We start from the raw sequence: 13,971 nt of genomic DNA, 5'->3' as shown, positions 1-13,971 counted from the left end.
CTCTTGAAGCGAGACTGCATATGTAGATTTAGGAGTTATTTACATAGACATAATGGAAGCCACAGAGCTGATGAGGTCACTGCATGAGAGAGTATAGAATGAAAAGAGAAGAGGACAGAACTTTGGGTGGGGGCTATAACTACAGTTAGTGTGACATGGATCCAGCAAAGGAGACTGAGAAGCGATGCTCAGACAGGAGAACAAAAGCAATGTCACAAAAAAAACTAGAGAAGAGAGCATCCAGGGAGAGAGGGCGATTGATAATGTCAGTGTTACGGAGGGGTCAAGAAGGATGAGAACAGAGAAGCAATTTGACAAGAGATAATTGGTGACTTTAGAGAGACCATTTTCATTTGTGTAATGAAGTTTGAAGGCAGATTACATAAGGTTCAGAAGTGAGTGAGAGGAGAGCATGTGAAGGCACTCAGAGTATAAGTCTTTCTTAGGGAGTTAAGCTGAGAAAGAGAGCAGAGAGAGAGGATGGATAGCTAGTGGGCATGGTGGAATATAGTGAGGTGATTTTCAGGATGCGGCAGTCTTGGACATGTTTATACTGTAGGCAGCAGGGAAAGATCGGTTTAGTAGGGAGAGAATGAAGATTAGAGAGAAGGGAAATGATAGTGGAGACATTCTGCTGGAGAAGAGGGGAGGAGTGGGAGGGACCATATCTAGATGGAATGGGGCTGGCCTTGAAGAAGGGAGGAGTATAGAAGAGAGAGCTCTAGGCCAAGAACTTTTCTTCTTTAAGTATGGGGTGAGGTCCTCTTTGAGAGGGCAAGGGGTGAGACTGCAGCAAGAGACTTGAGAAGAGAGGAGAGGTTAATATGGATTTAGTTAGGACAACTCTTTGAGTCTGGACAGTCAGATAGTTCAGAATCCATGTAATGGAACTATCACCTAGCCGACCTCTCTCTACATTTGGCAAAAGAATAGCATTAGGTATTTTATCACTGTTAAAATTTAGGCAATGATATTTACAGAATTTTCCTGATCTACCAACTTAGTAAACCGTATTTTTAAAAAATGAGGTTAATCTAGTATGACATGTTCTTGATGAAGCCAGGCTGGCTCTTTGGAATCATGTCTTCCTTTTATAGCTCTTCACTAATCTTTTGTTTAATAATCCATTATAGAATTTTCCCAAGAATTGAAGATCTTTAGTTTGCAGACTGTTCTCTTTGCTTTTCTGAAAATTGGGATGGCATCTTTTCTTCCATAGTCCTGTAGTATCTCTCTCATTCTTTTCTGTCTTTCAGATAACATGGACGGTAGTTTAGCAATTACACCCCCCACATTTCTGAATATCATTGTTCAGAGATTGTGGCTTGTTCAAGTTTACATAGATAAGTGGGGTGGTATAGTCCTGAATTTAAAAGTTGGAAGATCTGGATTTGCATTAGCATTATGAAAAGAGTTTGGGTCTGGTGCTTGATGTTGCACAATTGCTACGTAGCCATGCCACATCTGGAGCCTGGTTTCTGGACTCACAGACCATGCTTTTTCTATTATAATATGAGTTCAAGCATAGCCTAGATGACTAATTGTCAGGGATGTTTTTCAGGAGATTTTTTTCATGAATTAAGCTGATTGGACTCCATGACCTTTCAGTAGCCCTTCTCACCCAAGATTAGGATAATTGAATACTTACCTCATAGGATTGTTATGAGGATAGTGCTTTATAAACTGTAAATTTCTACATGAATTGGATTCTTAAGTGAAACACACACACACACACACACACACCACACACACACACACGCGTGCGCGCGCACAGTGGTAGAGATAGTACTTGAATACAATCTTCCGACTCTTTAAGTATAGTATTCTTGGTGTCATATCATGTAATTCCTTTAAAGTGAATCATAGAATTCTAGAGTGAGAGCCTTAGAGGCTAAGTTTAATTCCCTGCCCTACTGTGAATGCCCTCTGTAAAATCCCCTACACAGTGACTGTTCATCCTTTGATTAAATACCTCTGGTGATGGGAACCTAACAACTCCCAAAATATTTTCTTATAAATGCTAGGGTAGTTTCTTCAGATTTATTTATTTAAATGTGCATTTTCTCCTTCATTTTTACTGGCTGGGAGTATGAATGATTTCTTCAAAATGATGTTTTTTTGATATGTGCCTTCTAAAAAAAACCTTGCAAAGTGTTGATTCACTTGTAAAATATGTACTGTTGTCATTTTCTACTTTATTCCCATGTTTCTATCTTAAGATTTTGGAAATACGTATACATTTGTAAGTTTGTGTAAGATAAAACTTATTTAGCCAGACTAGGGGTCATATTAGATCACCTCCAAGGCTCCTTCTACTTCTTATATGCTCTGCTTATTATGACTGGTGAAGATTACTTGTGCTCTGGCAACTTCGTGTACACATAGTCATCAGCAGTAATTTTCATGGTAGAGGAATCCGTTTGTAGCTTTGTGTGATGCCTCTCTCCCACTCCCCACCCCTGGCTGCCTGGCAGTCCTATCATCTGGTAGCATTCCTTATTTCATTTAAATTCCTGGCACTTTGTACCCTTCTTATGCCATTGTATTTTCTCATATATATTTTAATCCCTCAAGGATACATGATTTCACGAAAGGGATACCTCCTTAATAAGTGTGTGTTGGTGCATGCTTTAGTAGAAAGTGTCCATGAGCTACTATGGTCAATAGAATTCAGACTTCTGAAGATGATCCTCTCTGAACTTTGCAAGAGTGCTTTGAAGAAGGGAGATGTAGAGGCCCTGCTTAGACTTTCTACTTGGGTTGGGCCTGTTAGAATCTGTGCTCTGCTATTGTTAACTTTCAAATACTAAGCATCCCCTTCGTGCCTTGATTGAAGTAGGATTTTGTAATTTATATTATAGTTATTTGTGTACATATCTTGTCTCTGTTACTAGACTGTAAGCTTCTTGAGGGCTGGGGCCCTGTCTTATTTCTCTTTATACCTCAAGCAGAGGATGTGACTTGTACAGTAGGAACTTTATGTTAGTTGAATGAAGAATGTGATCAGTATTGTGAACCATTCAATACAGAAACAATCACAACAATAATAACACACTTATATAGCTATGAATGCAGCCCAGAACTGCACTGGTTCTTTTTAACTGCTGACTTATATTGAGTCTATAGTCCACTAACACCCCTTGATCTTTTTCTAGCAAACTGCTCTTTAACCATGCCTCTCTGTCTTAATGAGATGGAGTGGGGTTCAGGATTCTAAAATACAGTACAAGGAAGTAATAGCAATCTCCCTTCTGTTCTTTTGTAACCGAGGAATAGAACTTGAGGGCCACAAGGTTCAGAGCAGACTATGGTCACTGCCCTAGTCTATCACTTGGACTTCTTGGCATTTTGTGTTCTACATTGCTTAAGTCATGGCTTGTGAAGTAGGGACAGCTGCCAAGACCATTAATTCCAACCCTGGTCAATGGTTGATGCTTCTGTGGCTAAGAGATACAGCACCACGGAACTAAACATAACCTGAGATGGGAGCTTTCTGAAAGTAATGAGAGGAAGCTTTATAGAAGGGAATATCCATAATATGAGGGGGCAATCAGGAAGGATGGAAACAGGTCAGGTTGTCTAGGGTTCCCTGGTGGAATAGGGTGCGAAAACCACGAGAGCCCAGTGGGTTTTTTATTTGGGTCAAGCAGGACAAGACATTTGGGAAGTGGCACAGGGATACCGGGCCTGGTGTGCAGGCCATAGTTTGGGGACTAGTGCTGAATCATGCTGAGGTAATGTCTGGGGAATTGGCAGCCAGTTGATATTCAAATTCCCCAGCAAGAAAAAGGCACTTTTTTGTTACTGCAGGTTTTGCTTTGGGTCAGTTGAGGGATTTGGGCTTCTCCCAGCTTCTTTGTATAGTTGATAGGGCGGTTACTGAGGTCCTTATAATCCCTCACTTTCTGCTTGTGAAGCTGATTTCTTGAACTAATTATAAGATTTTACATTTATGAATGCATGAAAAGGAATTTTACATAAAAACACTTAATACATAACAAGCTATATGGTAACAGCCATGGATACAATTAAAAGAAAATAAAACAGCCCTTGTCTTCTAGTTTATATTTCAAAAGGGTGTGACCACACCTAGAGGAGTGGTGGCCAGTGAGGAGTGCTTTTAAAAGTTCCAGAAAGTTACAGATGGTGAGTAGGGGAGTAGGGGAATAGGTTGACACACTCTGGCCAGGAAAAATGGCAGAGTTGAAATGATCATGATTCTAGAACTGGATGATGATGATGATGATGATGATGATGATGATGATGTGTGTGTGTGTTGTTGTTGTTGATGATGGTGATGGGAGGATTATCGATATTCAATTTTATCTTATTGGATTTATACAAGTTCTCTAACCTGTTAAGATCTCTTTGGATCCTGACTCCCTAATCCAGTGTATTAGCAGCCTAAAGGATTGTGTCATTTATAAATCTGATGGGCATGCTAGCTGGTTAGCCTTTATCCAATTAATTTATAAAAATGCTAAATAGTAGAGGGGGCACTGCACTGGAATCCTTATTCCAAAATGACATTAAACTATTAATCATTACTCTTTGAATTTGACCAGTCAACCACTTCTGAATCTATCCAGTTGTATTCTCTTCTAGCATAGCTTTCTTCATCTTCCCCCAAAAGAGTAGTATGAGGTATTTGATTTAAATCTTTGCTAAGGTCTAGGTAAACTAGATCTGTGGCATTCTTCTATTTACCAGTTTAATAACTCTGTCCAAAAAGGTAACAAGATTAGTTTGTCATGATCTGTTCTTGATGAAGCCGTGTTAGCTCTACTTCTCCATGACTTTCTTTTCTGTATGTATGTCCACTAGATGCGTCTTTAATGATCCATTCTGAATTTTTTCCAGGAATCACAGTTAAATTCGAGGGCCTATTGTTTGCAGACTCTATTGTCTTTTTTTTTTTTTTCAGAAAATCAAGACAACATTTGCTTTTCTCTAGTCCTGTAGTACTTTTCTTCTTTTCCAAAAATCTTTTAAATATCACTGACAATGGTGTAGTAGTCCCATCTTCCAGTTCTTTCAGTACCTGAGTATGTAGTTCCTCTAATGCAGGTGAATTCGGTTCATCAAGGACAATTAGGTGCTTTCTTACTTTCCCCTTGTTTATTCTGCATATCAGTCAGTAGTAGATACACATTTATAAAGTTTCTGCTATATACCTGGCACTGTGCTAAGTGCTGGGGATATAAAAAAGAGGCAAAAAGCAGTCTCTATCCTCAAGGAGCTCACAATTTAATATCAGTTTCCAAGTAGTCATTTTTGCTCTATTATTCCATTGTAAGTGTCATTCTTCTTGACAAAACAGAAGCAAAATAAGATTGCAGCAGCTCTTCCTTTTCTCATAGCACTGCCCTGAGCAGTGGTCCCTTCTTGGGTTAGCCTGTTTTCCCCAATATAACTAACCCTCCTTGCTCTTTTGTGAAATCCTGTAGTTCCTCTGCTGGCATCAACTCAATCTGAGCTTTATCACCCCTGTCACTGTTTTTCTAGGATCATGGCATACTTTTGTGTTCATTTTTTATTATTCCCTGCATAGCTTTAAAAAAATCTAGATTGGTTAATGAATGAGATGCTTGTGCATGCACATTGTTCTCTACAGAAAACTGCCATTTTTACTCTTTAATGGAATTATTTTCCTTTTACATTTTCAGAATTTCATTAATGAGTTTCCTAGCCCTCTTGGACTATCTTCCCTTACAGAATTTTAATTGACTGGGCCTTAACTATCCTGATGCATTCAAAATCTGCTTTCCTCAATTCTAGGTTGCATCCTTTTAATTTCTGGATTTCCTCACATGAGTATTTTTTTCTTAATTTTCAGTGCTTCTCACACTTTCTTTTACATATTCTGATTTTTTTAGCTGCCAACAACCTCCTTCCCTAAACTCTATTATATTTATTTTTATTGTTTCTTATGTTATCTTCCATGATAGAGTGTAGGCTTTTTGAGACTAGGGACTGTAGTAGTCTACCATGCCTACTGTAGTGCCTGACACAAGTAAGCACTTAATAAATGCTTATTCATTGATTTTTTTTTTAATAAGGTGTACTCATCCAGAGGATATTCCAGTCATGACTCCTATCCCATCAAGTTTCAGTGATAACTGAGGTCAAATTTGCTTCCTTGTAGTTGGAACTGTAAGTCCTCTTGTTTGTTGCTTAAACTTTGAGTATTTATGTGTAAATATTTGAGGCCAGGGGTTTTATTTCTTGATTCTTTCTTGGGTTTTAACTCCTGTGAATGTTTGGGTATTTCAGCTGTTATTAATATTCCTTCATTGTAGCGCTTATCTATGATGTGTAGCTTGGTGTATACACATAAATAGTTTTTTCCCTACCTCATTCTTTTATTTCAAAGTCCACTTAATTAGGTTTGTAAAACACAAGGCAAATACATTTTTGCCAGCTCTAATTAGATATATTCCATCTCTGGTTAGGAATGTGTAAATTCTATATTTTAGGCTTATAGTCCAGAAATCCAAATCCTATATTCACCTACCATTTTCCTATTTAGCTGTTCACTTTCTAAATAAGTTTTTTTCTTTTTTTATCTTTTGCCTTTAGTAAGAAACAAGGAGGACAATATAATCTGGACCCTTGTAACCTTCAGTTTATTATCCCAAACTTCAAGTTCCTTTTGGCACTTTCATTTGTACCTGATAGCTAATGTTATGGCTAATAGTCATCACCTTTAATGTCTTATTAGGGTCTCTTTTACATCGTAGGTGTATAGTACTGTTTGGTACTTTATGCCAAGGCTGGTTTCAGCCCTCTCCTACACTCTAGATGGGATGATCAGCCCTTATTCTGTCCTGAGATCTGTTTCCTGAGCATTTGCCCCTGATTTTAACCTTTTCTGGTGTGTCAGTAGGGTGGAAGTTTTCAGCCCCTCTTGGAACATCTGGAGTTAAGAGTATAGCAGTCTTCAGGGCCCCTTTGAGCATCTTGGGTCAGATTTCTGAGGACTTCCAGCCTCCCTGGAGCATTCAGTTAGAACTCCATTGGCTCCCCAACCTTTGGTCAGAGAAGTTAAAACTCTACATGTTTCTGCCCTTCTTGCAGCTTTCTTTCCCCATCACTTTGAACTTCTTTAGGTACAGTGTGTTGTAGACTTCAGGTACCTTTGGAGTATCTTTGGTCTAAGTGCTGGAAGGCTTCTGGCTTGTTAACTTGTGCTCATTTGTTAACACATTGTTAACTTGTGTGTATCTTTCCTTGAAGTATCTCTTTCTCAGTACCTGCAAGTTTGTGGCTATCTTTTTGTTCAGTCCTGGGCTGGTTGAAGGCACTTACTATAGCTTCTCTTTGGATTTCTTGATCGTTATTTGGTCCAGTGATCTTTTTAGATCTTTTCTGGCATACTTGTGGGTGGCCTGACCTCTTCTGCAACCTTTTGTGCCTCTATTTTGACCAGATGTCTTTTATATTCTAATAGACATGAAGAAATTGCTTCATGACAGTCCTTCAGATTTTGAAGACAGGTATCCATAACCAGCCTTCCCTCATTTTCCCCCTAATTTTGCCTTCCTGGCTAAAAGTATCAGACTCCTCTCCCCACCCTACTGTATTCCTCCTTATCTGAAGGCCCTAAGGACTCCAATTTCTTAATGTCTTTTTAAAAATGTGGTACCCAGAATTGAACCCTGCCCTCCAAATCCATTCTTCTTAGAATAGGATACAGGAGTACTGTTTTCTTAGTTTTTGTCATTTTATCTCTTAACATGACCTCAGCTTACAACTTTTTTGGCTACTGTTTCACACTGATGACATAAGTTGACCTTGCAGGTGATTAAACCCCTCAGATGTCTTTCATTCTAACTGTTGTCTTTTTTTTGTCTTTGTATTGTCGAATCCAAGAGAGTACTTTCCCTCACCTGGTTTATCACTCACTTCACCGTAAGCCTTTCAAACAGAGGCTAGATTCTTGTTCAGTTATAGATGAGACTAGACAGTCTCTGAGATCTCTTCCCATTAAGAGATATTATCATTCTAGGAAAATGATTGTTTTGGCCTCAGAGTCAAGAAAACCTGGATTTAGGTACTTCTTTTGACATATACTGTGTGACTATGCAAGTGATTTAAGGTCTCAGTGCCCAGCCACCTCTCTTAAGGCTATAAATTGTAAAAGAGTAATTGCTACTTTGATAGGGGAAATTTCTCACCATATTCCCTACATAAATGGAATCCCAGGTCTGGACTCCCCCCCCCCCAATAAATAATAATAATAGGCATTTATATAATACTTCAAAGTTTTCAAATTATTATATATTTTTTATCTGCTTTGAGCTTCACAACAGCACAGTGAGATGGGTACTGTAGGCATTATTATTATTTTACAGGTGAGAGAAATGAAGCTCAAAGAATCTAAGTGACCTTTCCATGGTTACACAGCTAGTAATCAGTAAATAAATTAGTCAAAAATTATTATGTTCCCGGCATTGTGCTAAGTGTTGGGGACACAAATATAAAAAAGGAAGATAATGACTGCTTTCAAGGAGCTTACATTCTAATAGGGGAAGACAATACACAAAAGCTGAAAAGGGTTGGGGGGGAAGGCAGTGAAGGTACTCAACTTGGACACGTGGTGAGAAGTCCCGAAGTAGTTCTGCAAGGTGGGAAATGATGAGATGTTTGGCCTCATAGTGGATTGTGGGGATTGTGCCCCTCCTTAATGGAAGTTTTAGAGTTCATGGTCCTGCCCTTCCAGAGGAGCAGAGGATATTAATGAGGTGTAACAAGGCAGAATTGATCTTGCTGGTGGGATTTCCTAATGATGCGGTTCCTGGGCTGTGCTAGTGTGATAGAGAAGTCCCCAAGTCATGCACCAAGGTGGAAAATGAAGAAATATCAGTTAATAAGTATTACGAGCAGAATTTCAACCCAAGCCTTTCTGATTCCAAGTCCAAAATTCTATCCACGTTATCATATGCTCTAAGAGAATGTTATTGGAAAAATCACTGTATTTATATTCCGAGTTTTTGGGTTCAGCCCCCAATCAGCTACTTTAAGTATTCTTTCAGTACACAGATATATTTAGATGATTTGCCATGGTCAAATTATATTGCATAGTACTGCTACTATTGCTTGCAAATTTTAGTTGAAAGAGGTATGGGCTTATTCCCTGAAGACTTGAATTTAAGTCTCTGTTTTGTCACTTTCCAGGTGTATGACTGTAAGTGACTCTATCTCCTGAATCTCAGTTTCCTCATCTCCTGAATGGATATACTTCTTGCTTTTCCTCTCTCATAGGGCTGTTTTGGAGTTTAAATGAGATTAATGTATTCAAAGGGCTTTGCAACTATTGCTATTCTAAGGGAGTTACTATGATTATTACTTAATATAGAGAATCATTTATTCATGAGTAACAGGTGAAACATCCCCTTTTTCTACATTAGTCTGTATTCTTGCTTGGGTTTTTTTGTTAGAGTTCTTTAGCAGGACAGTCTTGATGGGTCTGTGATGATACACATATGTTTAGTTTCTCCTGTCTTCTATTTTCTACCTATTCAGAACGTCTTAGCTGACTTACTGTAGTCGTGCTTGTCATAGATTATTACTTAGAAGAAACAAGAACAGATAAACTGTGAAATAACATTGAACCAATTTTCATGCAAATGTCAGCCCTAGGAAAGGCAGACCAGTTGTGAATTATTTATGATCGAAGTTTTGATAAGCACTTCTCCCCCCCCCCCTTTTCTAATGAACCCTGTAGCTAAGGGTAGCAGCTGGGCTTTCTTTAAACTTGTATGCACTCTTAAATTTCTAGAGAAAAAATAAATCTCTTGAGATGTTTAGGTTTAGATACCAGCTTAGTGTAGTGTATCTTTGAAGAAAATTTGAACAGTATCTATCCTGTTATTTTGAAAAGTAGGCTAAATTAACATTTCTAGATAAATCCATTAGAAGGCTTTGACTTCTCTCCTCCATTGCAGTCATTCTCAGGTATACTAATTTTTATTTGAAATAAATTTCAGTTACCCATGCTGTCAACCAACCTTTTTTTCCCCAGATCCAATAAAAATAGCTTAGTTTATAGCATACCCATTTGTTAGTTTGTAATTACAACTTCATTCTGAATACAAGGGTTAAATTTATTTACACAGATTAAATAATATATGCATATTTCCTCATTTTTGTATTACATTTGTAATAATTAGGATCATTTTTGCATAGCAGAGTACCTGACTCTTAGTAAACATTTAAGAAATGTTTGTTGATTGACTGTTGTCAAGTTTGGTGATTTGAGTGAGTCTTTATAAATCTGCACCTGTGAAATTATATGTAAATATTATCAGAAAGATTCCCCTTTGTGAAAATTCTTTAATCCTAGACAAGTGCCTTCTGCTTGATGGGGTTCAAATGAACTTGTATTTGTATAATTAGTGTGCTCAATATATGACCTCTAAGCTCCCTTCCAACTTTAAATATTATAGAAATTACTTCCAAAAATTACCATTACTGTCCCCAAGTCATATGAAATAAGGAGCATTAAAAGTTGTGAAAAGAATTAATCACAAACATTAACTTGGTTTTGGTCTAGTTGAGGAATCATTAGCATACTTAGCTGTTGTTTTGTGTGTTAGTAACAAGTCCTTACAATAAATATCAGTTGAAATCGCTAAGGGACCAAATTAATGTTTCTGTGTTGATATCTAAGGACTTTTCACACCAAGTTGCTCAGAAGCCGATGAGCCTCCTGCTGTGATTTAGCGCCAGTAGGCCCCCAAACTCAGGCTTCTTAAAATCTCTGCCTTGTGATGGCAGTCTGTTTACCAACCACATATAAGTTTTGATACATTGTACTTTTGGGTAAATTGTAATAGTGAGTTGGTATGAAACTCTACTGAAGTGTTCAAACTTTTTTTGGGGTGGGGGCTAGGCAATGGGGTTAAATGACTTGCCCAGGGTCACACAGCTAAGTAAGTGTTATGTCTGAAGCCAGATTTGAACTCAGGTCCTCCTGACTCTAGGGCCAGTGCTTTATCCGCTGTGCCACCTAGCTGCCCCCAGAACATTTTTCCAGGATCTAAACGTAGTCTAAAACATGCCTTTTAGATTCCATATATTTCAAAGAACAGGAAAGGAAAAAAGAGAACATTTGAATTGGAGTTAGAATTCTAGTGATCTCTAATAACCTAGTTGTGTTACCTTTAGCAAATCATATAACCTGATTGGATTTAAGTCTTCTCATTTGTTTGTTTTTTGGTTGGACTAGATAATCTATAAAGTCTCCTCTAGCTCTAATACATTATCTTCTTTAAGGTCCCTTATAAATTTAATGTTATATATGTTTTAATATTCTGAGATTCTTCCTAGCACTAACATTTTATGATTCTAAGACTTGTAAGAAAGTTCACTATTAAGTCCTTTGTCTTAGAAATGGCTGTTTACATCCTGAGAAGCTTACCCTCTTAACACTTTTAAAGTTGTATCTTGAGATTTTTGTGTGACATTTAAAATTACAAGCAACTTGGAACCCCCCCCCCGCCAATGTAGTACTGGTGAATCCAGTGAGCCTTATACCATCTTGCTGAAAGGAAAAGGAGGAGGAGGAGGAAAAGTACCAGATGGAATTTTGCCTCCAATTTGCAAAACTGATACTGAAAAAATTGGAAATTGAATTTCTTCAGCACCTTTGTTGCTATTTCCTATACTGTTCTACAGAATCATCATTTTATTTTGCTTCCAAAAAACCCCCCAAACCCAACAACCTTATATTTTGCTCCAAAGGAAAAAAAAGTTAAACTAAAAACAAACCTTAAAAGTGCTTGAATGTTTTATATGAACATATCTTATAGAATGAGAGAGAAAGGCTGAACTTCATTAGTGTCAGCTTGAATAGGTCATACATTTTTGTCAAATTTTGGTTTTGACAAATGAATTAAAACAGCCCTAAAATTTAAAAACTACAAACACTTTCAATTGAGTAAAAACTGTCACTCTTCTATAAAGCTTATTCTCCAGCCTGACTAGAAGTTAGATGAGCAATTTAACGATGGGGGGGTCTAGTAAAAAATGACCAGAGAGATGAAATGTCTTTTCCAATATATCAGTCAATAAGTATTTATTAAACACCTACTAAATTGTAGGCAGTGTATTAGGTCCTGGAGTTATAGATGCAATAGGGAGACAATCCCTGCCCTCAAGTGTGTTGCAGTGCCAGGGCTAGAAATCAGGTCTTTGAACTTCTGTTTTAGTCCTCTTTACACTTCACTATGAATCTCTTGAAAGTTAAATGCATCGGATATAACCAATAGGTTAATTCTTTTCATTTTGATAACTGTAGAATTCTTGGAGACAGCGTAATGGAATATAACCTATCTAATTAAACTTAATATACCTAACATTAAGCAAATGAGATAATTTACATGATAGCAGTTGGAACTCTTTGGCAGACTTATGTATACATTAAAGAAAATTTTTATTATTATGTTTCATGCTTTTTTCCATATACAAGTTAACTACTGTACTCAAAATCAAGTGTGGTTGCTTTTCTGGTCTCATCAAAAAACAGCAACTACCACCACCACCAATAATTACATTATAGAAATTTGTTTAATTGTACCGATTAAACTACACTTCTGAATTCTCTAAAATCATTGCCTTAATTTTTATGTTGTAAAACACATTATTTTTCCATTTCTCCTTAGCAGCTTGTTTGGAATGGAGTAGAGATCAAACTAGGTAGATGGAATGTAATGGTAGCCCTGGTGCTGTCACACATTTGAGGGTTCTAGATCTGTCTCTTCTGTCTCCTAGTTGTGTGATTTTAGACCTCTGGTTTCAGAATGTAAAAATGGAAGTTAGGCTACATACTCCTTACTGTTCTATCATTCTAAGGTTCTCTGTGTTTTGTGCCCTAGAAAATCTATTGGTATTATTTCTGTGTGACAGATCTTGACTTCCTTTTGTTCCCCTCTTTAGAAAAAAAGGATGTGACGCAGAGCTTAGAAAGTTACACTTCAAAATGCCCAGGAACAATGGAGCTTCTCTCTCTCCCAGATGGACTAAACTTGCCTCCTGTCCCATTTACAAAACTTCCCATTGTAAGGTAAGAGAAATGCCAGCCTGATTGGGCACATGTGTGATTTATCCTTAGAGATTTTCCGTTTGTTTGAATGTAGACCATGTAAAGGATGATACAGCTTAGTAGGATCCCACACCAAACTCTCCAAACTTGTTTGCTCCCCACCTTCTTTTCACTGTTTTGAGACATACTACTATTGATAATCATCTGTCATCTGCATCTGTAATGTTATGCAAATGAGCTTTCATTCTAAATTGGTGTCATTTTCTTCCTAGTTTGGAATCAACAGATTGTTTAAACAGGTTGGGTTGGAGTTGCTATAATCTTATGTGTAGTACCATGTTCTTTGTCTTGATTGAGTATTTACTGTGATTTGGTGTTTACTTTGACCATTCCATTAACCATTTTGTGATCTGACCAAGTACATACAACTTATTCTGAAATGACAGTTATGTCTACTGCCAGACATTTCTTGTCCATTTCAGGTATAACAACATATACTTTTCTGTGATATTCCTTAGTGTTGCGCCTTCATTACCTTTTAGCTCTCTTTTTCAGGGAAGTATTAATGGAATGTGGGTGCAAAACATCTGGTAAGCTTTGGCCTTTCATTTGTTGATTCTGAACCATATTTTACAACGTAGCTTTTATCATTCCATGTGTCCACTTCATATTGAAGTCATTGAATATGAAGGTATGTATTGGTTCATGAAGGATTGTGATTTTGTTGGCTTGGGGACTCTTTGGAATGAATATCACAGCTTGTCTATAGTTTAATAGAAAGGTCTTAGTAAGTTGCCTAGAAGTCAGGTTGTAATTTGCCTGTGCTTAGGTAGTGTGTCAGAGGTAAAACTGAAACCCACATTGCCTCCATCAAGGGGTGTGTGTGTGTGTGTGTGTGTGTGTGTGTGTGTGTGTGTGTGTACATG

The 13,971-nt window shown here is 37.6% G+C and overlaps 1 protein-coding gene across 3 annotated transcripts in view; it reads left to right on the top strand.

The window, feature by feature from the left end:
- Nucleotides 1-13,971, top strand: part of TRAPPC9 (trafficking protein particle complex subunit 9) — a 942,595-nt gene that overhangs the window by 134,193 nt on the left and 794,431 nt on the right. For all 3 annotated transcript variants that reach the window (XM_020967021.2, XM_020967026.2, XM_078153761.1), the window contains one exon: nt 12,940-13,066. In XM_020967021.2, the coding sequence (XP_020822680.1) occupies nt 12,940-13,066 (127 nt within the window). The remainder of the gene's footprint in view (nt 1-12,939; nt 13,067-13,971) is intronic.

The sequence above is a fragment of the Phascolarctos cinereus genome, unplaced genomic scaffold (assembly GCF_003287225.1).
Source record: "Phascolarctos cinereus isolate Bilbo 61053 unplaced genomic scaffold, phaCin_HiC Scaffold_4;HRSCAF=312, whole genome shotgun sequence".
Classification (NCBI taxonomy): domain Eukaryota; kingdom Metazoa; phylum Chordata; class Mammalia; order Diprotodontia; family Phascolarctidae; genus Phascolarctos; species Phascolarctos cinereus.
This window is presented reverse-complemented; position numbering and strand designations above follow the sequence as displayed.